The following is a 23,356-nucleotide window of genomic DNA, read 5'->3' on the forward strand; positions in this document are numbered from 1 at the left end:
CCATGGCATAAACAATAAAGCCTTTGACATTTAGCTTAGTTATAGCATAATTCAATAATAGCATTTTGTCACTGTTCCATCCTAACAAACAACTTCTGAATGAAACAAGTAACAGAGATGCTATAAATACAACAGTAGTAACTCTGGATGACATCGCTACCTCAGATCACCATGTAACATAAGTTGTCCAAATCTCAAATATGTCGAGGTGCTAAAATGTATCTTATCTGCACTGAGACCTTTGCAAACAAATCATATTCAACAACTATAGTATAGTTCTCAGTGTGCCTCACAAGCTGTTGTTCTCAATCAGCGTAAGGCACTCAGTAGGAATTTCACAGGGTTATCTTTGTACTCAAGGACGACCCAAAGGAAACAATGCAGCCTCAGTAAGATGGCCCTTGTTAAGATTTTTGCCGGCTGAGAGGTCACCTTGGTGTTGTCTTTGTCCACATAAGGGGACAGCTGGTGTCCACCATTGTATACAGTGCCATCTTACAGAGTGTCCAAGGTCGTTGTGCTAATTGTGCACCATAACTTGGCCCTATTCAAATTGGCTGGTTTTCAAAGGGATTCTTATATACTTAACAAAACAGTCAGATGGCAATTACAAGTAATGTTATCTTTCTCTACATTGTAAGGTTTTTGAGTAAAATGTTACATTCCCAAAAATTGACAATTTCCTCCTGACTTAGGATCAATTTTGAAATAATTATGCATTCTAAAGTCAGGAAAGTTCATATTTATACACACAAAAATCATAATGAAATGCAAAATGTGGTTGGATGTGGTTGAAAACTGATGAGGGTGTGTACTTAATGTGTCAGCATGAGTTAAAAGTGAGCCAGTGACTGAGATTAATAAATAATTTGATTAAATAACATATGGAATTACTGTGTAATCAAACTCATAATTTGATAGTTATACAAAAAGAACAAAATAAAATAAATAGTGTGATATTAAGCTTGTGTTATTCAGCTAAGATTTTAAATTTGTTTTTAAAAAAAATTCTGTCCTAAAAGCCACTGATCGCCCACAACAGAATAATTTGGCATTGATCACTTTGAGACCTTGTTTAGTGCGTAAAAATCATTACCAGTAAGCAGCACATCAGAAGAGAATATCCATACTGTATGGATACACTGTCAGTTCTGTGGAGTTTATAAAATACATAATTAACCACAAAAAAGATCTTAGTGATTTTCTATATACCTTTTTGCAGTGAAAGCTTAAAATGTCGCTGCATAGGGTTTATGTGGCACTTCATTACTTAACATTAGATTACTAGTGATTTTCCATGATTACTAGCCTTCATCACAATTCAACAGTTAACAGTTAACAACCTCCTCTAAATGGTTCCTCATTTTTTTCTCAAGTTTCCTTATTCAAAAAATCATTGAAAACAACATACATCAAGAGGCTGTCAAGTTTAACGTTGTACGGGAGAAAATCCCAGGTTCAAAATAAACGTAAACGTCTTAAATCCTTCCAACAACACTGCGGTCTCTAAGAGTTATAGCTGCACCCTCCCTGAGAGCTGTACAGCCATGTCATTGTGTTCCACTGGAGGGTGCAAACATCACTTTGGGGTTCAAAGGGGACCATAAGGAACTGTTAGCAAAAAAAAAAAAAACAATCCTTGGGAACAATCCATAATAAACTATCTATAGTATTGTGTTGTACAAATGCAAGAATACATTTTATGTAAAGAATTTACAAAATGCTAGGAAAAGAAGTATACAAAACATATCATGATCTATACATGTGGTATGTACTCCATATAAATGCATTAAAATGTTTCTTTTGCAGTTTAATGTGTCAATAAACACAGGAAACACCGTAAAGTAAAAAAGAAAGAAAGAATAAGAACTCTTACTTACACTGATATATTGTAGAATACGTTAGGAATATTTGCTTTTTACTCAGAAAAAGAAAGCAAAACTAGTATCACAAAGCAGAAGCACCACATCTGTAATATTTTTGCTTGACCAATGGATAAAAAAGAAAACTATGCAGTTGCTAATTTGGAATGAGCAATAGTAGGCATAAGCTGATCTTAATTTGAGATGATCATGCACTCCCCTACATTGCAGAGAGAAGCATGACACATGACAGGTTCCCGCTCACAGGTATTAACTGTCATTATCAGGTATAATTCCACAAAGGGGAAATGTGAGACCTTGGTCTTTGATTTTTATAGCATGCTAGATCTTCTGGCCTATGTTTTCCGACTGCAGCCAAGTCAATGCAAATAGATGTACTGTTGTCCACTTTAAAATATGAAAATAAATACGACTTTACTTAATACAACTTCATAAACTTATCTATTACCATTTGGATGAGTAACTAAATATAGTCACTTTACATTTAATCTGTTTACTTTGGGATAACTACCTGGTTTGGGAGTCATAATTAACATTTCAGTATATCCACACACTTTGAGTGGCTAGATTTAACCAATCTTAGAAATAATTTTTGTTCCCAAAAAGCACCTAGCCACAAATTTGGCCTCTTCTTAAAATTTACTCAGAGATTATTCTTGCTACGATCTTTCGGAATTTGTAGCCTTAATAGGAGAATTAGGTAACTTTTCTTAAGCCTAATATAAAAAATTCAACACAAACTTGATCTACAGTAAATAGCTGTGATGCACATATTAAAGGCATTATGAAATACATTCTTTCCTGGGACTCCATTTTTTAGGGTTTTTTGCATTTCCCAGATTTACACTTTAATAATTTTGCTTTTTATAGTTGAGTGGTTGCTTCAGCATCACACTACGTGTTCTCTTGCATACTTATGAATTTAATCTAATCCATCTGCCTAAATGTCTGCACACTACTCCTTTGACAGATTTTGATGCTAGACTGAATAATATTCAGCTTGCCTATGCTTGTGTGCTTGTTTTAAATTTGTCTATGCAGTGGTGCTATAATAGCCAAATTAAGGTGAAAACTTTCACCTTGTTTGAACTCAAACTTGAATTTGAGTCATGCAAATTTGTACATAGGTCCCTCTCTTCACAAATTTGCCTCAAGAATGCAAAAGCTCTGCCTACTTAGATTTTCCACCATTCAGAATTTTGTGAAAAACACTAACATGACAATTTCTCCAGAATGACTGGACCGATATGCACAAAACTAGGAATATGGCAAAGCTCTACATGCCATAGTTTTTAATTTTATCTCAAAATTAAGGCCTCTATGGTGACAAGTGGAACACTAGCAATTATATGTGAATATTTTTCGTAATAACGTACCAGCCATTGTAAGGCTTATGATTAGTACAATTGTAATGCATTTTGAGTAGTTTGTCATTTCTGTAGACCAGTCTGAGATATTCAACATTACATTTAGGTGCTTTTTCTGGATGTTTGTAAACGGTAAAAAAAGGTGCAATTTCATGACACTATTTGATAGTCAAGAAAATCTCACTTGGTTGTAAGGTTATTCTGGTAAAGTTTTAAGATGCTACAACTCTCTAACTTTTAAACCTAGTAGTTAAGTCTACTTGCTCATTATTATTTTATTATAATAACAAACAAGTTGAAAAAATTAATTTAGCCTGTCAATGGACCACTTAGCTATTAGCTATGTTGCTGTTGCCAAGCTACAATTTGCAAGCTTGTATTGTGCTTTGTATTTTCAACCGATTGGTTTTCCATGAACATACCATAGAGGAATGGATTTAACGGCCGCATTTGTTATCATATTTCAATCAAATAAATAAAGTATTGAGTGGGGGGTCATCAGCTCTCCAGCTGATAACCTCTCTCCTATGCACTCTCTAAAGCTTGCTATTTTGCTGATCAAACACGTCCGCCTCAAAGGATAACTGCAGCTTTTTCAACTTGGACCCATTATCCTAACTAATTCCACCGTGCTGATTGGTTTTTATAATCGTTTTGTCACATCTTTCTTTGTGGAGTTTTGGTCATCCCAAGAACTGCTCAATTCTGCTTTGCAATGGAGTATAATGGGGCCACACAAATAAGCCTTCTAAATGTGGTTTTCTGTCAAATAAAACATATACAAATGTAGCCTATAATCATATTGCATATTGTATATGTAAGCATATACAAATGTATTTAATAGATAACTGTGAATAGTTATTGCTCCAAACTTTAATAATAGTAATTGTCAATATATTTTTGCCCTGCAGAAACACTTCTTTATTTGCAATGCAGCAGGCTGCATTCAGGCACACATGATATGTGTTGGTAGAGTTGTTCAGTACAGGAGCTTACCACAGCATTAAACATGGCTGAATATTTACCCAACTATGACAATATTGAGGCGACTTCTCTGCCGTAGTCCTCACTAAGAACAATGTATGCTTCCGTTAAAAAAATAGTCTGTCTCAAACTGGAATAACAAGTACCTGGTAATGGAGTGATGGAAAAATTACGTAAATGCACGTCACCTTCAGACTACGCAATTATTATTTTGAGGGAGGTAATTTTATGGGCATTTCGTGGCTCGTTTGTGTGGCCTCATTAGACACAGATTGCAAAGCAGAGTGGAGTGGTTCTTGGGGTGAGCAAAGCTCCACAAAGATAGATGTGACAAAATTTTTATCATTACCAATCAGCAGGGTGGAAATAGTTTGGAAAAATGGGTCCTAGTTGAAAAAAACTGAAATGATCCTTTAACTAGATTATGATTTGTTTCGAAAAAGCAATGTAATTGAAAGGCCGGCATTCATTCAAAAACCTTTTTCAAAGGGTTGAGTGTTTCTCTGTGATGGGGATATAACCTGCCTATTTATGAGCATGATTAACATGGAAAATTGTGTTTTGTATCATTATTTAAGGAATTATAAAAATGCACAAAAACAGCCATGAAAAAAAAAAAACAGGGATGAAAAGCTGTTTTAAAAAAACAAAGGGTTTGTGCAAATTGCGCTATGTACTCTAATAATACATGTGCGGAGCTGGGATGCTGCTTTGGAGAAACAAACAGTAGTCAAGCACTGTATGCAGCAACAATTAGGTTCAAATTAGGAGAAGCCAGGACAGCTGAGAATGAGCCTCTGCAGAGGCCACGTTCTCCTCCAGCAGCTAATGAAAGCTCAGACGGAGAGCGAGGACAAGGTGACAAGGGCAAAGTACAACAGGAGTCTTGAAGGAAAGGAAACACTCTCTGAAAATCATAATATTATCACCCTGTAGAAGGCTTCACACTTTCCTTAGGGAACAGTGCTATCCTCACAGCTATCTTGACCTCTAACACAGACACTTGGTGCTAGGAACTCTAATGACCCATGGTTCAGCTCTGTCTTTTAACTTCCACTGCCAGCTGAATCCCAGATCCTTTTTTATTTGTGCTAAAGCAAGTTCTTTAAACACATCCAATATAACTTTTACCACAAAGTCGATTATACTGTATGTAATAATGTACATGATAGTGCTCGTGAATTCATATTCAAACATTATCTTTAATTGGAGAATGTTTCCTATGAAGTCTAGGGTGAGCAACTCCCAAACCTTGAAACCAAAAAAGTTCACCATTTCAGAGAATTTGACAATTGTGTGTCTCTTCTGTACCTTTAAAATAATAAAATTTCAGACAATGCCTTTAAAATGACATTTTTTTGCCTTTCTACTGATCGTTTAAAAAATTACTAAGCTGTCATTTATGAAAAGGGCCATTAAAAGTTTAAGTTAATTACTTGAAATAAGATACTTCTGTAGGAAAGCCATTCTGGCTTTCTTATGTTTCAATTGTTCTAACCACAGTAACTAACAAAATAAAGATGTCCCCCATCCCCCCAAATTAGCATTGTATTATTATTCTGTCATATGATGTGAGAAAAAAGGTGCCACATCTATCTTTGTGTTTGTATATTTATGTGCATTGAAACCTTTCAAGCAGATCAGCTGCTACAGTTGATCTTAAACAAACTCAACGAGTCATGGCCAGACTTTTATGTGCTCACAAGCCATGCTCCTCAATCAGTAGGAAGAACCTGCAAGAAATTTCACAGGGTTATCTTTGTACTAAAGGATAAAGGGAAAAGACAATACAATGTCAACAGCATGAAGCTAAGGGTAAAGCCTTCAGTGGGTGGTAGGTGGTAATAGACAACTGACCACCTGCGACCTTGGCCTTAGCTTTGCCCAGACTGGAAGACAGCTGCATGTGCCTGTCGCATCACAGCCTGTTCTTATTGCAGGTTTCACACACTAACACCCACGTCAGTCCTTAGTGTACATTGTTTGACACTTGCAGCTTGATTGGTTTTAAGCCGTACAGTCACACATGTGACATAAGGGATTGTTATGGGATAGAAATTTGAATGTGTGAATGTAATACATATTTGTTGTATCATTTTAAGAAGTGTGCACATGGACAATAAGTAAACAGCTTCATGTCTTTAGCTGAAAACCAATCACGTAAAACACATGCAAATTATGCAATACAGTGGCTGAATGTAAAATGGAGAATTGTGAAACTGGCAGAATGAAATTACAGCCTGTGATCAATGCCATTGGACTTGAATAAGAGACTCAATCAAGTCAATTAAGGCAAACGAAAAGGACCTAATTTAATATTGTGTGTGTCAACAAAAATACGCCTTCAGATTAATATTCCTTAACTGACTAGTGTAAAATATTCTATTGATTGTTGTAGCATTTCCAGTTGAATAACATTTTGATAACAAAAGAACTTAATTGTGTTGTTGTTTAAGTGAACTCCTTTACCCCTGGAGCTCTTTGCTCCAATTTAGTAAGATCATGGGTCAAAACAATAAAGATTCCAAAAACATACCAGTTTGGTCTACTGAGACCAGTAACTTACATACAAGCCAAATACAAAGAATAGGTATACACCCCTCATTCCAAATATGGAGTCTCTTTTTTGAATGACCAAGGCGACGTACAGTATTCATGGCCCCTTTCCATATTAGGACAAGCAGTTCCCTTTATTACAAGACCAGCAGGTCTAGAAGTGAGCAGGTCTGCCATCTACCACCAATCTAAAGGTAAGCACTGAACATCCGGAGAGTCTAATTCATTCTAGCACAGCATCATAAGGCACACCAATTGGAACTTTTAACAACTATTCTACTGAATCACTAAAATGGTATTACTCAGATGATGGAACTGTAAAATACATAATAAAAACCACAATTTGGATCTTACATTCAATTGTGTGGTTGGGATTTACATTTATTTCCCTGATCCAAACAGATAACGAAAAGACCAACCTGAAGCAAGTGAAGACCTGAAAGAGTTTCAGTAGACATTGTATTTTGAAGTGTGGAATAACTGTCGGTAAGTCAACTTTAAAAATATATTTTTCCATATTTGATGTGTGATAGCAAAAGGATTTCAACAATGTCTTATTTAGATTTACATTTTTGACCATTTACAGTACAACATGCTGGCAAATTTTATGTTTTATGCATTTAGATATTTTTCCAAGCCTTAATAAGCAGATGAAGAAGACTAAATTTAGAATTCAATGAAAAATGAATTACAGATGTTATCCATAACAGAGAATTTAACAAATTGGTTCATACTTTGTGAAATGTGTTCAATTCATAGGAATAGTCAAAATACAAAGATATACACAGAAAATGATCACTGTAATTGATTATCATTGCAATTAACTGCTAATTACCAGCTAAATGTCCTCTTTGACATTTATTTTTCTATTGTGTTTCACAGAGTTAAGTATGGGTGATGCATTGATGGCAGAATTTGGGCCGGCAGCCCCATTCCTTCGAAAATCTGATAAAGAGCGTTTGGAGGCTCAAACCCGTCCCTTTGACATGAAGAAGGAATGTTTTGTCCCCGACCCTGAGGTGGAATATGTCAAGGCTTCCGTCACCAGCCGGGATGGTGACAAAGTCACCGCTGAGACTGAATTTGGAAAGGTACATTATGTTCATTAATACACGCAATGTGGTGAGAAAATAAACAGTAATTCCGAAGAACAACATCATTTTGGCTAATCAGCGTTGTTTAACCAAAATTTGACTGTACACTGATTCAAGGTACTTTTTTAACCTTGATGCAATTTAGGAAATTCTGAAATCCACAGAGAATGCTGAATCTCAAAGAAACCAGGTTTATTTCGGTATAGAATTTGCTGAGTGTCATATTCCTCATTTTTGTTGTTGCATACTTTATGCAACAACAAAATCATGAAATTATTTTGAAATAATCAAAATCATGAAAAATCATGATCATGAAATTATCTTGCCAATTTAGAATTTTTATTAAGCTAATACTGTAAGATTAAGGTCTCAGAATATATTGATTTAATGTCATGTAACTGTTTCTCTTCTTTCTCAGACTGTAACTGTGAAGGAGTGCGATGTTCACCCTCAGAACCCGCCAAAGTTCGATAAAATTGAGGACATGGCGATGTTCACCTTCCTGCATGAGCCTGCTGTGCTGTTTAACCTCAAAGAGCGTTATGCAGCCTGGATGATCTACGTGAGTTTGACTCTTTGGATCTCTCCATGACAGTTACAATGACTGGCATTAAAGACCTTCTAACAACCTCTTTCATTTACAGACCTACTCTGGGCTCTTCTGTGTGACTGTCAACCCCTACAAGTGGCTGCCAGTGTATGATCAGTCTGTAGTCAAGGCTTACAGAGGAAAGAAGAGGACTGAAGCTCCTCCTCACATCTTCTCCATCTCTGACAATGCCTATCAGTACATGCTGTCAGGTGAAATGTAACCTACAGTCATTTTTATTAATCACTATTTTATGCCTCAGATTACTCAAAACACTTCAGAAATCTGAAATAAATAAATGTGACATTTATTTTACTTCATTATTATGTGACTAGTTATTAAATACAATGTTTTCCCACTTCTTAGACAGGGAAAATCAGTCCATCCTGATCACGTAAGTTCATTCAATTTTTTTTTTTTACAATGATTTTATGTACTTCTCCATTTTAAGTATGTCCAAACTGTGCATCTGTTTTCAGTGGAGAATCTGGTGCTGGGAAGACTGTGAACACCAAGAGGGTCATTCAGTACTTTGCCAGCATAGCAGCTGTGCCAGGAAAGAAGGATGCAGCTTCTGAGAAAAAGGTGGCTTGGCGTGTGTTAAATAATGAATGATGTTGGAAGAACTGAATAATTTACAGCTCTGTAATTTTTTGAGCTAAGTGTCTATGTTCGTATGTATGTTCATTCTTTAAAACGCATGTACTGAAAATGTGTGTTGATCCTCAGGGTACCCTGGAAGATCAAATCATCCAGGCTAATCCAGCCCTGGAGGCCTTTGGAAATGCCAAGACCATCAGAAATGACAACTCCTCAAGATTCGTAAGTAATTTTTGGCTGCGTCTTAAAGAAGTATGTACAGAGCATAGCATTTTGCAAGGTAGCTTTGTCCTGCATAATGCCTTTTAATTCATATTCATAACAATGTAATTTTATCATCAGGGCAAATTCATCCGAATTCACTTTGGAGTGAGTGGAAAGTTGTCCTCTGCCGACATTGAAACTTGTAAGAACAGCTCTTGAAACCTTTTATTTTTAATATTTACAGAATGACCCTAACCCTAACCCTCAAACTCTCTGTACCGACCATATGTCTTGTGCTCTATGTTGAAGACCTTCTGGAGAAGTCTCGTGTAACCTACCAGCTGAAAGCTGAGAGAGACTACCATATCTTCTACCAGATCCTATCCCAAAAGAAACCAGAGCTACTGGGTGAGTACAGCACTCTCTTCTACACTGTGGATGAATGCCATACTTAAAGCAAAAGACAAAAATCTAACACCTTTTTCTTCTTCATTAGAAATGCTGCTCATCACCAACAATCCCTATGACTACGCCTTCATCTCCCAAGGAGAGACGACAGTAGCTTCTATTGATGATGCTGATGAGTTAATGGCCACTGACGTGAGTAGAATATACCTCTAGAATTCCCTATCTATGAAAGGCATATTCACGGATGAGGTTCATAAAGTGTCCCTAAAGCTTGAGGTAAATTGGAATAGCTATGGTTTCACAGTTAACAATGCGTCACATGTGCACATTTTCTCTAGAGTGCCTTTGATGTGCTGGGGTTCACTCAGGAAGAGAAGAATGGCATTTACAAGCTGACTGGTGCCGTCATGCACTATGGCAACATGAAGTTCAAGCAGAAGCAGAGAGAGGAGCAGGCAGAAGCTGATGGCACTGAGGGTGAGAATCATCAATGGACTTCCCCAATTTACCCTATAAAAGAATTTATGTATGGCACAAAGCAGGCAGCAGCTTTCTGTATCATGTTCACCATACTATTTCATACCCTAAAGGTCCCTAGTACTTCTGCAGAGGGGCTCTGGAGCCACAAATTAACGGGAATCTTCAATTAACTTTGCAGATACAGACAAGGTTGCCTACTTAATGGGTCTGAACTCTGCTGACCTCGTCAAGGGTCTGTGTCACCCAAGAGTCAAAGTAGGGAATGAATGGGTCACCAAAGGACAAAATGTCCAGCAGGTATAATAGAAAACCCCCCTTTTCATTTCAGATAACCCCCATGCTACTGCATAAAGTAGACACAAAAGTAAAGATTTTAACACAAAAATAAACTTTTATAGATGCTAGTAAAATAATCTGCAAGATAAGATAATAGAGTACAAGAGTTTAGAAAAAGAAAAGCAATACTGATTATTTTCAAAAATGATCTTTGTAAACATAATTACTTTTGATTTAAACATTTATATTTATACATATATTTATACTTTTTTCACCAGTTATTAAGCTATAGTAGACCACTTATATGCTGTGAGGCTGTAAAGCAACATGACACTATTATTCATTAAATGCAAATCGTAAACTCTTAGTCTGAGATCAATCTTAGAGTACCGTGCTTCTTGTCCAGCTGCACTGGAGTCATAGCTGCACTTAAGACTTTTTTGTGCTTAAACTATCATCTCCATCCTAACAGGTGAACTACTCTATTGGTGCTCTGGCCAAGTCTGTGTATGAAAAGATGTTCCTCTGGATGGTGGTGAGAATCAACCAATCGCTGGACACAAAGCAGCCTCGCCAATACTTTATTGGTGTTTTGGACATTGCAGGATTTGAGATCTTTGATGTGAGTATCTTTTGAATGAATGACTTGTTCAGGTAATACAGTTTATGTCAAAACAGATAATAAATTGTTATCCTTGGGTCAAACAAACAATGTCTCTATTACAGTACAACACCTTTGAACAGCTCTGCATTAACTTCACCAATGAGAAGCTGCAGCAGTTCTTCAATCACCACATGTTTGTGCTGGAACAAGAGGAGTATAAGAAAGAAGGAATTGAATGGGAGTTTATTGACTTTGGCATGGACTTGCAGGCTTGCATTGAGCTCATTGAAAAGGTGGGTCAGTAAAAGTGACATTTGTCAAATCATCCTGTTCTGTAATGTGGACACAGGCTGATGTAGCTAGGCAAGCCTTGACCATTGTTTTGTAGTTGTTCCAATGACCTTCAGTATGCAGTTATTGTACATTGCTTTGGAAAAATGTGCCTGCCAAATGTAATGTAACGTAATGACTTTATAGGATACATTGCCTTGCCACATTTAACAGCAAAATGGTTAAATGTTTGACATGAAACACCTTCCAGCTTTTACATGTTTTTTTTTTTAGAGAAGTCAATTATTTTATTGTTTCAGCCCATGGGTATCATGTCCATCCTTGAAGAGGAGTGCATGTTCCCCAAGGCCAGTGATGCCACCTTCAAAGCTAAGCTGTATGACAACCATCTGGGGAAGTCCAACAACTTCCAGAAGCCCAGGATTGTCAAGGGGAAACCAGAGGCCCATTTCTCCCTGGTTCACTATGCTGGCACTGTTGACTACAATATTTCTAATTGGTTGGTGAAGAACAAGGACCCACTGAATGAAACAGTGGTTGGGCTTTTCCAGAAATCAACTCTTAAATTACTGTCCTTCCTCTTCGTAAACTATGCCGGGTCGGAAGCAGGTTTGTTTCTTTAATGCGAAAAAGACACTGATGGTAGAACTTGCATGCTAAGTTAATTCACTTGCTTTAAAAGTACCTTATGTCTTTTAAGTCCATGTCTGTGAGTAACAACAACATCAAATTAAACTGTCCTTTAAGGAGACTCCAAAGTGGCAAATTTGGTAAAAGAAACTCATAACCCCAAAAAATTGTGTGCTTTTACTCCCGAGTATCTCTGATTAAGGCTGAGCCTTGCTAGTTTCTGAAGGGCCAGAATTGGCTACGTCTTGCTAGCCGAGGGTTGGCTTAGGTTAGCCAGTGTTCCACAGGTAACCTCTGCATCATCACCTCCTTGTAAGGCCCCAGACGCCTACATGTTGCAAGGTGCAAGTCATTAGACAAGTGCCTTTCCTTGAACAGGAGCTAGCAGCTAGCATTTCCATAATACACAAGTATGAAAAAGAGTCATGGGCTTCAGCTCCATTTTATTCTGCGTAGGCATGGGTGGCAAGAGCTAAGTCTCCAAAATAGACAGAAATGATGAATAACAGGAAGAAAGGGCAGGGGCTATTATGATTTAAAAATCCGTTGTGCTTTAAAATTGGTTTTTTAACATCTTATGTTCTTCCTATAATGTATTATTCACAAAAAGATTCAGGGAAAGGCAAGGGTGGTGGAAAGAAGAAGGGCTCTTCCTTCCAGACTGTTTCAGCTCTTCACAGGGTGAGTAAAAACATTTCTAAATGTAATTATGAGTAAATTGTTAAAACACCATTGCTTAAATATTGCTTAAACATTTTTAAAGTATCCTTTGGCATGATTAGATGCTTCACCAGAATAAAACACACATTCTGGAAAACTTTGTCCTCACCATGGAATACTGTTTCATACATTTATATCATAACAGCAGCAGAAGAGGCCCTAAAGGAGTTACATAACTTCCCCTACCTAACTGACTCTGGTAGATAGCTTGATCCATCTTACAGAAATGTAGCAGAGTCAGTACCAATTATGTGTCAGGCAACAACAAGCAAGAATGAGAGAGACGAATCATTGAAATGACACTTTGACATGCTTTGAGTGGAATTTTTAAAGCCATTGTGACTAATACCGCTATGCTTGCTAGCAGTGCATGAAACCTAATACCGATATACATCAGCTGGTGGTTCTGTTTAATCTAGCTACAAAAGTACAGAATAATGAAAGTTATTTTTTAAGAAGATGAATGCTTTCATCGCTGGCTAACAATCCTTTTGAAAGATTGCCCCAAAATCTGGCTTTGAAATTGAAATCTGGCTGACATGACCAAAGATTTTAATCAAGTTTAAACATCAAATGACATTGTTCAGCAATAATACAACACCATCATACAACAGGAGTGGCCTTACTCCTAATAATGTTTTTACTGCTATCATTTATATCTCTCCTGTCACTATATAAGTCCTTGGCCTACTGTAAGAAATGAGATGATATGCAAGGGAAGCCAGTGTGCATGCTCTTTCTGGAAACCAAGGATAATCTGTTTGTTAAGGATATAAAACATTTGGCACTTTCTGTTCATAACCAGTTTAATATCTTGGGAAAAACTACAAGGTCATTTACTACTGCATAGTTACATGGTATTGCTGAGGCAGTACCTGGGGTTTGTCTCTTCCTGCTGTTTTTAGGTTTTCACAAAACAGTGATGTGTTGTTAATGAATTATGTAATCGGAGGATTATGTGTTTTTCCAACTCAAGGAAAATCTGAATAAGCTGATGACCAACTTAAAATCTACTCACCCGCATTTTGTGCGCTGCCTCATCCCCAATGAGACCAAGACTCCTGGGGCCATGGAGAACCCTCTGGTCATGCACCAGCTGCGCTGTAACGGTGTGCTGGAAGGCATCCGGATCTGCAGAAAGGGCTTCCCCAACAGGATCCTGTATGGAGACTTCAAACAAAGGTTGTGATCATTAATCATCATAGTGCATCGAGGCAAAATAAGGGGTGTCAGATTACCATACAGAAGGCATGAAGGTCTCAGCAAACAAAGAATAAGCTGACTCCCAATTCTGTGATGATGTTCATATAGTGAATAGTACAGTGAGTCCATGTGGTATTCACTGTAGCGATTCCAATAGGCAATTGATTGAACAGAACAACATTAAAATTGAAAAGTTAAGAAAAGAATATGCTGCGGTCCTTTCATACATGTACACTCCAAACTTGTAATTGTTGAAAATTAACTTAAGTAGTGTATATTGCCAAGCCAAAAGGTGCCAAATGTATTTGCATAACTGAATGGTTTAATATTATACATCCCATTACAGATACCGTATCCTGAACCCATCCGCTATACCCGAGGGACAATTCATTGACAATAAGAAGGCGGCAGAGAAACTTCTGGGGTCTCTGGACATTGACCACACCCAATATAGATTAGGACATACCAAGGTATAAACTGAATTAATTACCGTTGATGTGATTTTAATGACAAGAAAAATAAGTACACGCCGTATCTCTGTACATCAGGTGTTCTTCAAAGCCGGTCTGCTGGGCACCCTGGAGGAGATGAGAGATGAACGTCTGGCTCTCATTATCACTGGAATCCAAGCCAGGTCCCGTGGTATTCTCTCAAGAATTGAGTTCCAGAAGATTGTGGAGCGAAGGTCAGGATGTTGATATCTCTATCCTTAAAATGAAATAGAAGATAGATTGCATTTTTATACCCTTTTTTTGTGTGAAATCCTAGGGACTCCTTGCTTGTGATCCAATGGAATGTGCGAGCATTCATGGGTGTGAAGAACTGGCCTTGGATGAAACTTTATTTCAAGATCAAACCTCTGTTGAAGTCTGCAGAGACCGAGAAAGAAATGGCCAACATGAAAGAGGAGTTCCTAAAGCTCAAAGAAGCATATGCAAAGGCTGAAGCCCGTAAGAAGGAGCTGGAAGAAAAGATGGTCACTCTTCTCCAAGAGAAGAATGACCTTCAGCTGCAAGTTCAAACTGTAAGTAAACAACAAACAGTCTATTAATATAAATACTACTTTACAGGATTAATTTTAATGTTGACAAAGGTATGAGGTGACCTGGTCATTCATTTCCTCGATTAATATATGCACACTGTCATCAGGAACAAGATAATCTTGGTGATGCTGAGGAGCGATGTGAAGGGCTGATCAAGAATAAGATCCAGCTTGAGGCCAAAGTCAAAGAGCAGACAGAAAGACTGGATGATGAGGAGGAGATGAACTCAGAGCTGACTGCTAAGAAGAGGAAGCTGGAGGATGAGTGTTCTGAGCTCAAGAAGGACATTGATGATCTGGAGTTGACTCTGGCTAAAGTGGAGAAAGAGAAACATGCCACTGAAAACAAGGTCTGTACTTCTACATTTTTCAAACTAATAAATGAGGCTGAGAACTGTCTGTTCACTCTTTGGTTTGTGTTTATAGGTGAAGAACATGACTGAGGAAATGGCAGCTCTAGATGAAATCATCGCCAAACTGACAAAGGAGAAGAAGGCTCTCCAGGAGGCTCACCAGCAAACCCTGGATGACCTGCAGAGTGAGGAGGACAAAGTCAACACGCTGACCAAAGCTAAGGCTAAACTGGAGCAGCAGGTTGATGATGTGAGCACCCCAGAAAAAAGAATGATAGCACCAAATAATTAAAGCTTTCTGTGCTGTTGGGGGAAGGGTTCCCAAAGCTTTAATTACAAGACAGATAACTGATACTGATACTTGTCTCTACGTAATGGCTAACTGTTGATTCCTTTTTTCAATGCCGGCCTGTAATGTAGTGACAGTTTAATACAGTGGCATACAGAAGCATACAAAAAATATTATATAACACGATGTGAATCTTTACAGCATGACTGTTGATAATAAATTACAATGAATAGAATATTGCCAAGGAAGAGTAAACAAGACTTTACCTGTTAATTCCATTTTTTGTCTTTCAACAGCTTGAAGGATCTCTTGAGCAAGAGAAAAAGATAAGAATGGATCTTGAGAGGGCTAAACGTAAGCTAGAAGGAGACTTAAAGTTAACTCAGGAGAGTTTAATGGACCTGGAGAATGATAAGCAGCAGATGGAAGAAAAGTTGAAGAAGTAAGATCATAACCAATCCTACGTACATGTAATTTCATCTGAGTAATGATCTATAAATGTTACGAAAACATAAATAAATGGAAAATGTGGACAACAATCTAAAAGTATGCCACTTATTGCAAAAAGCTAGCAGCTTCCGCTCAATCCTGGTAAATCTCCTGACTTGTATTTAGAGCCTGGTGTCTTTGCAAAACAAGCCGTTTATACCCACAAGAAATATTTTAATTGATCACTATGAATGTGCTCATTTCCACAAAAAAACACGCACAGTAATTTTAAGCTTCTAGTGTATCTCTGAGAACTCCCTCTTCTGTTTCTACTCAGGAAAGACTTTGAGATCAGCCAGCTCAACAGCAGGGTTGAGGATGAACAGAATTTGGGTGCTCAGCTCCAGAAGAAACTGAAGGAGCTGCAGGTTATTTGACTGTTATCTGAAAGTAATCTAGAATGATTTGTGAATAGACATGAATGCTGAGGTACCACCTTAAATATAAGTTATATAAAACTAACTTTCTTCGTTTTCTAGGCCCGAATTGAAGAGCTGGAGGAAGAGCTTGAAGCAGAGAGAGCTGCTCGTGCGAAGGTGGAGAAACAGAGGGCAGACTTGTCCAGAGAGCTGGAGGAGATCAGCGAGAGGCTGGAGGAGGCTGGTGGGGCCACAGCTGCCCAGATTGAGATGAACAAGAAGAGGGAGGCAGAATTCCAGAAGATGCGCAGAGACCTTGAAGAGGCCACTCTGCAGCATGAGGCCACAGCTGCCACACTGAGGAAGAAACATGCTGACAGCGTGGCTGACCTGGGGGAGCAGATTGACAACCTGCAGAGAGTGAAGCAGAAGCTGGAGAAGGAGAAGAGTGAGCTCAGACTGGAGCTAGATGACGTGGTCTCCAACATGGAGCAGATCGTCAAGTCCAAGGTAAAGTGATTTCATGTAAGATTTACTGTACAGTATCCCAAGATTCTGTTCTGATGTGTCCATTTTAGAATTACAATTTGCTATTTTTTTACATTCCGTGAACGAATCAAAGCAGCATCATGGCATGTCTCATTGTTACAAATATTTCAGACAAATTTAGAAAAGATGTGCAGAACTCTAGAAGATCAGGTGACTGAGTACAGAACCAAGGCTGAGGAAGGCCAACGCAGCATCAACGACTTCACTATGCAGAAAGCTAAGCTACAGACTGAAAATGGTAAGCATATCCATTATACTTCTATTTGCAGATTTATCTAAAAGCAATGAAAGTGTCATCACTGATTGTTTTTTAAATATTAGGGGAGCTTTCCAGGCTGCTAGAAGAGAAGGACTCATTAGTCTCTCAACTGACGAGAGGCAAGCAGTCCTACACTCAGCAAATTGAAGACCTCAAAAGACAGCTGGAGGAAGAAGTCAAGGTACATTATTTAGAGACGTACAATAAAATATTTCCACACGTTGCATATTAATTTTTGACCTTTGAACAAATAATTACTCTCAGAATCATCTTGTGTACCCTGCAGGCAAAGAATGCCCTGGCCCATGCGGTTCAGTCTTCTCGCCATGATTGTGACCTGCTGAGAGAGCAGTATGAGGAGGAACAGGAGGCTAAGGCTGAGCTGCAGCGCAGTCTCTCCAAGGCCAACTCTGAGGTGGCTCAGTGGAGAACCAAGTATGAAACTGATGCTATCCAGAGGACTGAGGAACTGGAGGAAGCAAAGTAAGGAATGAGAGCAGCATGTTTTCATATTTAAAGAGGCAAGCAGGAAATTCAGTGTGATGAAGGAAACCAGTCTTATCAGCCTTATTCATCCCCCTTTACTGTATCCAGGAAGAAACTGGCTCAGCGGCTGCAGGATGCAGAAGAGGCTGTGGAAGCCGTAAATGCTAAATGTTCCTCCCTGGAGAAGACCAAACACAGGCTGCAGAATGAGATTGAAGATCTCATGGTGGATGTGGAGAGATCTAATGCAGCTGCTGCCGCTCTGGACAAGAAGCAAAGGAACTTTGACAAGGTTCTGAAGAACTGAGATCACCAAAGAATTTCTCAATTAATGGAAGTCTTCTTAAGGCATTGTTTTGATTGAGTTTGCTGTTGTGATCCCAACAGGTCCTGGCTGAGTGGAAGCAGAAATATGAAGAGGCTCAAAGTGAGTTGGAGAGCGCCCAGAAGGAGGCCAGATCTCTCAGTACTGAGCTCTTCAAACTGAAAAACTCCTATGAGGAGTCACTGGAGCATCTGGAGACGATGAAGAGGGAGAATAAGAACCTTCAAGGTAAGTAGTTACAAGCAGTCTTGATGCTTCATACAAATACTATTTAACCTTTAGCCACATATTTAACTATGTGTTTTTTTAACTAGAGGAAATTTCTGACCTCACTGAGCAACTTGCTGAAGGAGGAAAAAGTATCCATGAGCTGGAGAAAATAAGGAAACAACTGGAGCAGGAGAAGGCTGAAATCCAGGCTGCCTTGGAGGAAGCAGAGGTGAGTGTAAAAAATGTTAAATACATAATGTCACAATGTATGTATGTCTACCACTATACATATTCAGTCTTTGAACTGGATGGAATTTTTAGGGGGTCCCTAATGTTACAGAATTGAAGGCATGCCCTTCTTAAAATAGTCAATTGTAAAGATATTAAACAATATCCAAAGGCTTTATTTTGGTTTGCTACAAGGGGTGCTAATCCATGAAGAAATATCCATTTGAAAAAAGGGTTGAGACAGCAACTCCTTCTGTATATTTCATTTTGAATCAGAGCTAATTTCAAAGCGAAGCTCCTTCATTGGTATCATACCACTGTTGATTTGCAAATGATTAGTAGGTGGGTCATAGCCATAAAAGTAACTGATGTCACTGCGTGACTGGCAAAAAGCTACCTAACTTCCAAATGATATGGAAATTCTAATAGCTAGAAAATTATATTTTTACTTTGAATTTTCTTTTCTTTTTTCCACTGTTCACTGTGGCAGGTATTCAACCCCCACCCCTTTCCTTCCTTGATACAGCACCTACACACACACACACACACACACACACACACACAGATCACCTTTTGATATTTTGTTAGCTGTGATGTTTAGCCACTAGTTATTGTTCATTTTCCAACAGATATCAATAGATGTCAATTGTATTGGTAATATGACACGAAATCCACACATAACCAACGTGCCAGGAGTATTGCTAGTGAAGCTTGGCAATCAGCAGAATGTGAGGGATGACAAAGCACATCATACTTTGCTCAGGTCAGACAGGAGTGATAGGCTATATTTAAATAGATGGGCTTACCTGGAATTTCTGAAAAAGAGAAGGCTATGGAATTACTGGCATCATATTTAGGCCAACCAAATAAGCACAGGACATCAAAAATATTTGTACTGCCACAATTTCTAGGGACCCTATTTGTTTCGAGGGTTTATCCTTTATCCTTTATGGGGGGCCCATAACCTTTGCCAGACTCCCATCAATTTGAACACTGTACATATTACATTACAGGCATTTAGCAGACGCTCTTATCAAGAGCGACTTACACAACTTTTACATAGCATTTTACATTGTATCCATTTATACAGCTGGATACTGAAGCAATTTCGGTTAAGTACCTTGCTCAAGGGTACAACGGCAGTGTCCTACCCGGGAATCGAACCTGTGACCTCTCGGTTACAAGCCCAGTTCCTTACCCACTGTGCTACACGCCGTCCTACGACATATACAAGCCATACATTTGTACAATGTATATATGCATACATGTGTCTAACATACAGTCTAGATATAGCAATTAAATTAACAACAAACTTTGAATTCTGGAAGGGTTCCCTGGAACATGAGGAGGGCAAGATTCTGAGGGCCCAGCTGGAGTTTAATCAGGTGAAAGCTGATATTGAACGCAAGCTGACTGAGAAGGATGAGGAGATGGAGCAGGCTAAGAGAAACCAGCAAAGAGTGGTGGACACCCTGCAGAGCTCCCTGGAGGCCGAGACTCGCAGTAGGAACGAGGCTCTCAGGCTGAAGAAGAAGATGGAAGGTGACCTTAATGAGATGGAGATACAGCTCAGTCAGGCCAACAGGCAGGCAGCTGAGGCCCAGAAGCAGCTCAAGGGTCTCCACTCTCACCTGAAGGTATTTTAATACCAGTTTTTGCATGCAAAATTTTGTGCCAATGTGCCAGGGATAATTAATGAATTCAATTAGATAATTTTTGGACAGATACTGTGTAGAAATGTTTACATTTGTAATTTGAAGATTGCATGGTGGCTTCATATTGATTAGTTTAATGTAAAACTTAATTATAAATTCCTTCTTCAACAGGATGCTCAGCTGCATTTGGATGAATCTCTTCGTGCCAATGATGACCTAAAGGAGAACATTGCCATTGTTGAGAGACGCAACAATCTGCTACAGGCAGAGCTGGATGAACTGAGATCTATGGTGGAGCAGACAGAGAGAGGCCGTAAGCTGGCTGAGCAGGAACTGCTGGATGTCAGCGAGAGAGTACAGCTTCTGCACTCTCAGGTAAGTAAAAACTATGGCATCCATTTAATAGTTTCACACTATTCAAACTGATGACATTGAAACTGTGCTGTTCAAATCTGGTTGCAGAATACCAGCCTGCTCAACCAGAAGAAGAAGCTGGAGGGTGACACAGCCCAGCTTCAGACCGAAGTGGAGGAAGCTGTGCAGGAATGCAGGAACGCTGAGGAAAAAGCCAAAAAGGCCATTACCGATGCAGCCATGATGGCAGAGGAGCTGAAGAAAGAGCAAGACACCAGTGCTCACCTTGAGCGCATGAAGAAGAACATGGAGCAGACCATCAAGGACCTGCAGCACCGTCTGGATGAAGCTGAGCAAATTGCCTTGAAGGGAGGCAAGAAGCAAGTTCAGAAACTGGAAGCTCGTGTGAGTGTCTACTACTTCCGCTTATGTCTTCTGCTGGAATTACATAGTGATACATTTAGAAACAGAATTCATATTCATTTGAATTTGTAGGTGAGAGAGCTAGAAAATGAGGTGGAAATGGAGCAGAAGAAGAGTAGTGATTCTCTGAAGGGAATCCGCAAATATGAGAGACGCATCAAAGAGCTCACCTACCAGGTACCTTTCCTTTCGGTTATCTATCATATTTCAAAATATATAAGTGCTTTATTATTTTTTATAATCACATTGTCTATTTGTGTATTATGAATTGCCTTTTTTCTTTGCAGACTGAAGAGGATCGTAAGAATTTGGCTCGTCTGCAGGACCTGGTGGACAAGCTGCAACTGAAGGTCAAGTCCTACAAGAGAACTGCAGAGGAGGCTGTAAGTGCCAACATCCCTTCGGTATACTGATTCATATATTTCACAGCAGTGTCTCCCAGCCAGGCTTTCATCATGTGCTGTGTGTGCTCTCTGTGTCTCAGGAGGAACAGGCTAACAGCAATCTAACCAAGTTCCGCAAGCTGCAGCACGAGCTGGATGAGGCAGAGGAGCGAGCCGACGTCGCAGAGTCTCAGGTCAACAAGCTGCGTGCCAAGAGCCGTGATGCAGGTTCCAAGGTTAGAAGTTATTTACTGTTAATTCACTGATTTAATTTTGTTGTCTATTCCTCATTCTCCTTTTGTGTTAGCGATGTAGTTGACTGCAAGCCTCCCTGGTCCAGTAACACATGTACAGATGCTTTCATTTTCGAATAACTGCTAAATTTTAAATTGTATAATCATAAAATAACCCCAACTGTAAGAAATTAGAACACTTCTATGAGAAAATCTGATTTAACATACAGAATTTTGCCTTACAGTGATGCATACTTATGATCCAATGCAAGTCTGAGGCCTGTCTAAAGTCTATAGTATCCATTATTTATTCAGAAATTAATCGTTTAAAAGCACAAACTAACTATGGAGGATAATGTCTATGTCCAGTTTATGTCTAATGAACAAACTCATAGCGGATTCTCAAAGGAAGACACTAACCATATTTCCCCATCTCTCTTTTCACACTACAGAAAGGGCATGATGAAGAGTGAAGCTCTCAGATGGACCTTTCTGAAACCCTTCGACTTGCTGTGCTTTAGTTTCCTGTCTTCCTTTTCCTGTAATTCAGCCAGATAAAAAAAGTATTAAAAAAAAAATCTAGAATAGAAATACGTCTATGCATTGAATTGCTTTCTGAATTTTGTGTTGATTGGCAAAATGACACCATTAGACTGATTTGCACTGTTTCATTTTTGGCTTTATTTTTCTGTCTGCATAGAATACTGTGTCTTTGTACGGCACTGAACATTTTTTCCCAAAAGAGCATTAGCAAAGCAGACATTAGCTAGCTTCGTCATGTGGAATATCCATGAAAACAAAATTCTTCACAAGAAAACTAAAACCTGCATAGGTTACACTATGCGCTATAACCTACACTCTGTGCCCTATTCCGATGCCCTCTATCCTTCAACCAACACTCTATGCCCTGCTCTCTGTGCCCTAAACCCAACCACACCTTTTTGGCCTACTTCCGTTGCCCTACACCCACAATGCCCTATACTCTTGCTCAAATCATGGCCTTCCAGGTCCAAGACAAGATGCTGGATTTCCACCCTCCCTTTTACCTGGGAATCAGGTGTGAATACAGCCTGCTGAATCGGTAGCAGTAATTGTTCAGTTAATTACCTGGGGGAAAAAACCAGGGGTGGATTTGGATTTGAGGTCCAGATGTGACTATCCATGCCCTACACCATAAGACCTATCCCCTACACCCTATGCATGGTGCGCCTTCCATCTTACACGTTCAACAGCTTCTAGTTTCACTGAAGCAGTTCTGTTTACGTACCTTGTGGTGATGCCTCACCTGGGAATGGAACCCACAGCTTTGGAGGCACGAAGTCAGTTCTGTATCCCTTACTTTACACAGCCATAGAGGCAGTGGAAGAGTTTATATATTAGAAGAATATATCATACAATTATAGCAGGCATTTACATCACAATTCATTTAAACCTGAAAATTGGGATTACCACAAGTGTGCTACCAGTGGCCATGTAGCTCCCTCTGTTAAATACACCACACATAACCAACATATTGTCTTATTGAAAACCACCAACAAAAATCTTTTCTCCCAGACACACGCTTTGGACACTCACTTTAAAGGACCCTGTCAGTCTTTTGGATGTAAAAGCCTATTTACTTACTATTTTGTGTACTTTACCCAGCTGCAAACCAAAGCATACAACAGCTTTTCAGATTTTAGAATTTGTGTCGGTTTCTATTCACTTCTGTATGGTATGAAATCGGCCCGGCAGAGATCTTTCCATTAAGACGTGAAAACAACTTTCATATTACCCAGATTTATAATATAATCCCATGATAATAACACCATTCCTAAAGTAGGACCTTAC

The 23,356-nt window shown here is 38.9% G+C and overlaps 1 protein-coding gene across 1 annotated transcript; it reads left to right on the forward strand.

Moving 5' to 3' along the window:
• Positions 1-6,907: 6,907 nt before the first annotated feature.
• Positions 6,908-22,117, forward strand: LOC118224816 (myosin-7-like). The gene is made up of 39 exons (XM_035412550.1): positions 6,908-6,984; positions 7,193-7,276; positions 7,673-7,881; positions 8,303-8,446; positions 8,529-8,685; positions 8,840-8,867; positions 8,953-9,058; positions 9,203-9,295; positions 9,416-9,479; positions 9,587-9,685; positions 9,774-9,877; positions 10,024-10,162; positions 10,344-10,462; positions 10,914-11,063; positions 11,168-11,338; positions 11,636-11,945; positions 12,577-12,647; positions 13,663-13,868; positions 14,236-14,359; positions 14,438-14,574; positions 14,658-14,913; positions 15,039-15,281; positions 15,358-15,534; positions 15,870-16,015; positions 16,340-16,430; positions 16,542-16,931; positions 17,082-17,208; positions 17,292-17,410; positions 17,516-17,712; positions 17,824-18,007; positions 18,103-18,268; positions 18,355-18,479; positions 19,807-20,115; positions 20,305-20,508; positions 20,596-20,892; positions 20,983-21,087; positions 21,198-21,293; positions 21,395-21,529; positions 21,979-22,117. The coding sequence occupies exons 3-39, from the start codon at positions 7,681-7,683 to the stop codon at positions 21,997-21,999; spliced, it is 5,811 nt and encodes a 1,936-aa protein (XP_035268441.1). The 5' UTR covers positions 6,908-6,984; positions 7,193-7,276; positions 7,673-7,680; the 3' UTR covers positions 22,000-22,117.
• The last annotated feature ends 1,239 nt before the right edge of the window (positions 22,118-23,356 follow it).

This window comes from Anguilla anguilla, chromosome 4 (assembly GCF_013347855.1).
Source record: "Anguilla anguilla isolate fAngAng1 chromosome 4, fAngAng1.pri, whole genome shotgun sequence".
Lineage (NCBI taxonomy): Eukaryota > Metazoa > Chordata > Actinopteri > Anguilliformes > Anguillidae > Anguilla > Anguilla anguilla.

Excerpts from the sequence above, each read along its gene's own strand:
- LOC118224816 (XM_035412550.1), top strand. The coding sequence starts at position 7,681 with ATGGGTGATGCATTGATGGCAGAATTTGGGCCGGCAGCCCCATTCCTT. Across the intron at positions 14,575-14,657 it reads CAGAAGATTGTGGAGCGAAG|GGACTCCTTGCTTGTGATCC; the intron begins GTCAGGATGTTG and ends GTGAAATCCTAG. Across the intron at positions 18,269-18,354 it reads GGAGAATAAGAACCTTCAAG|AGGAAATTTCTGACCTCACT; the intron begins GTAAGTAGTTAC and ends TTTTTTAACTAG.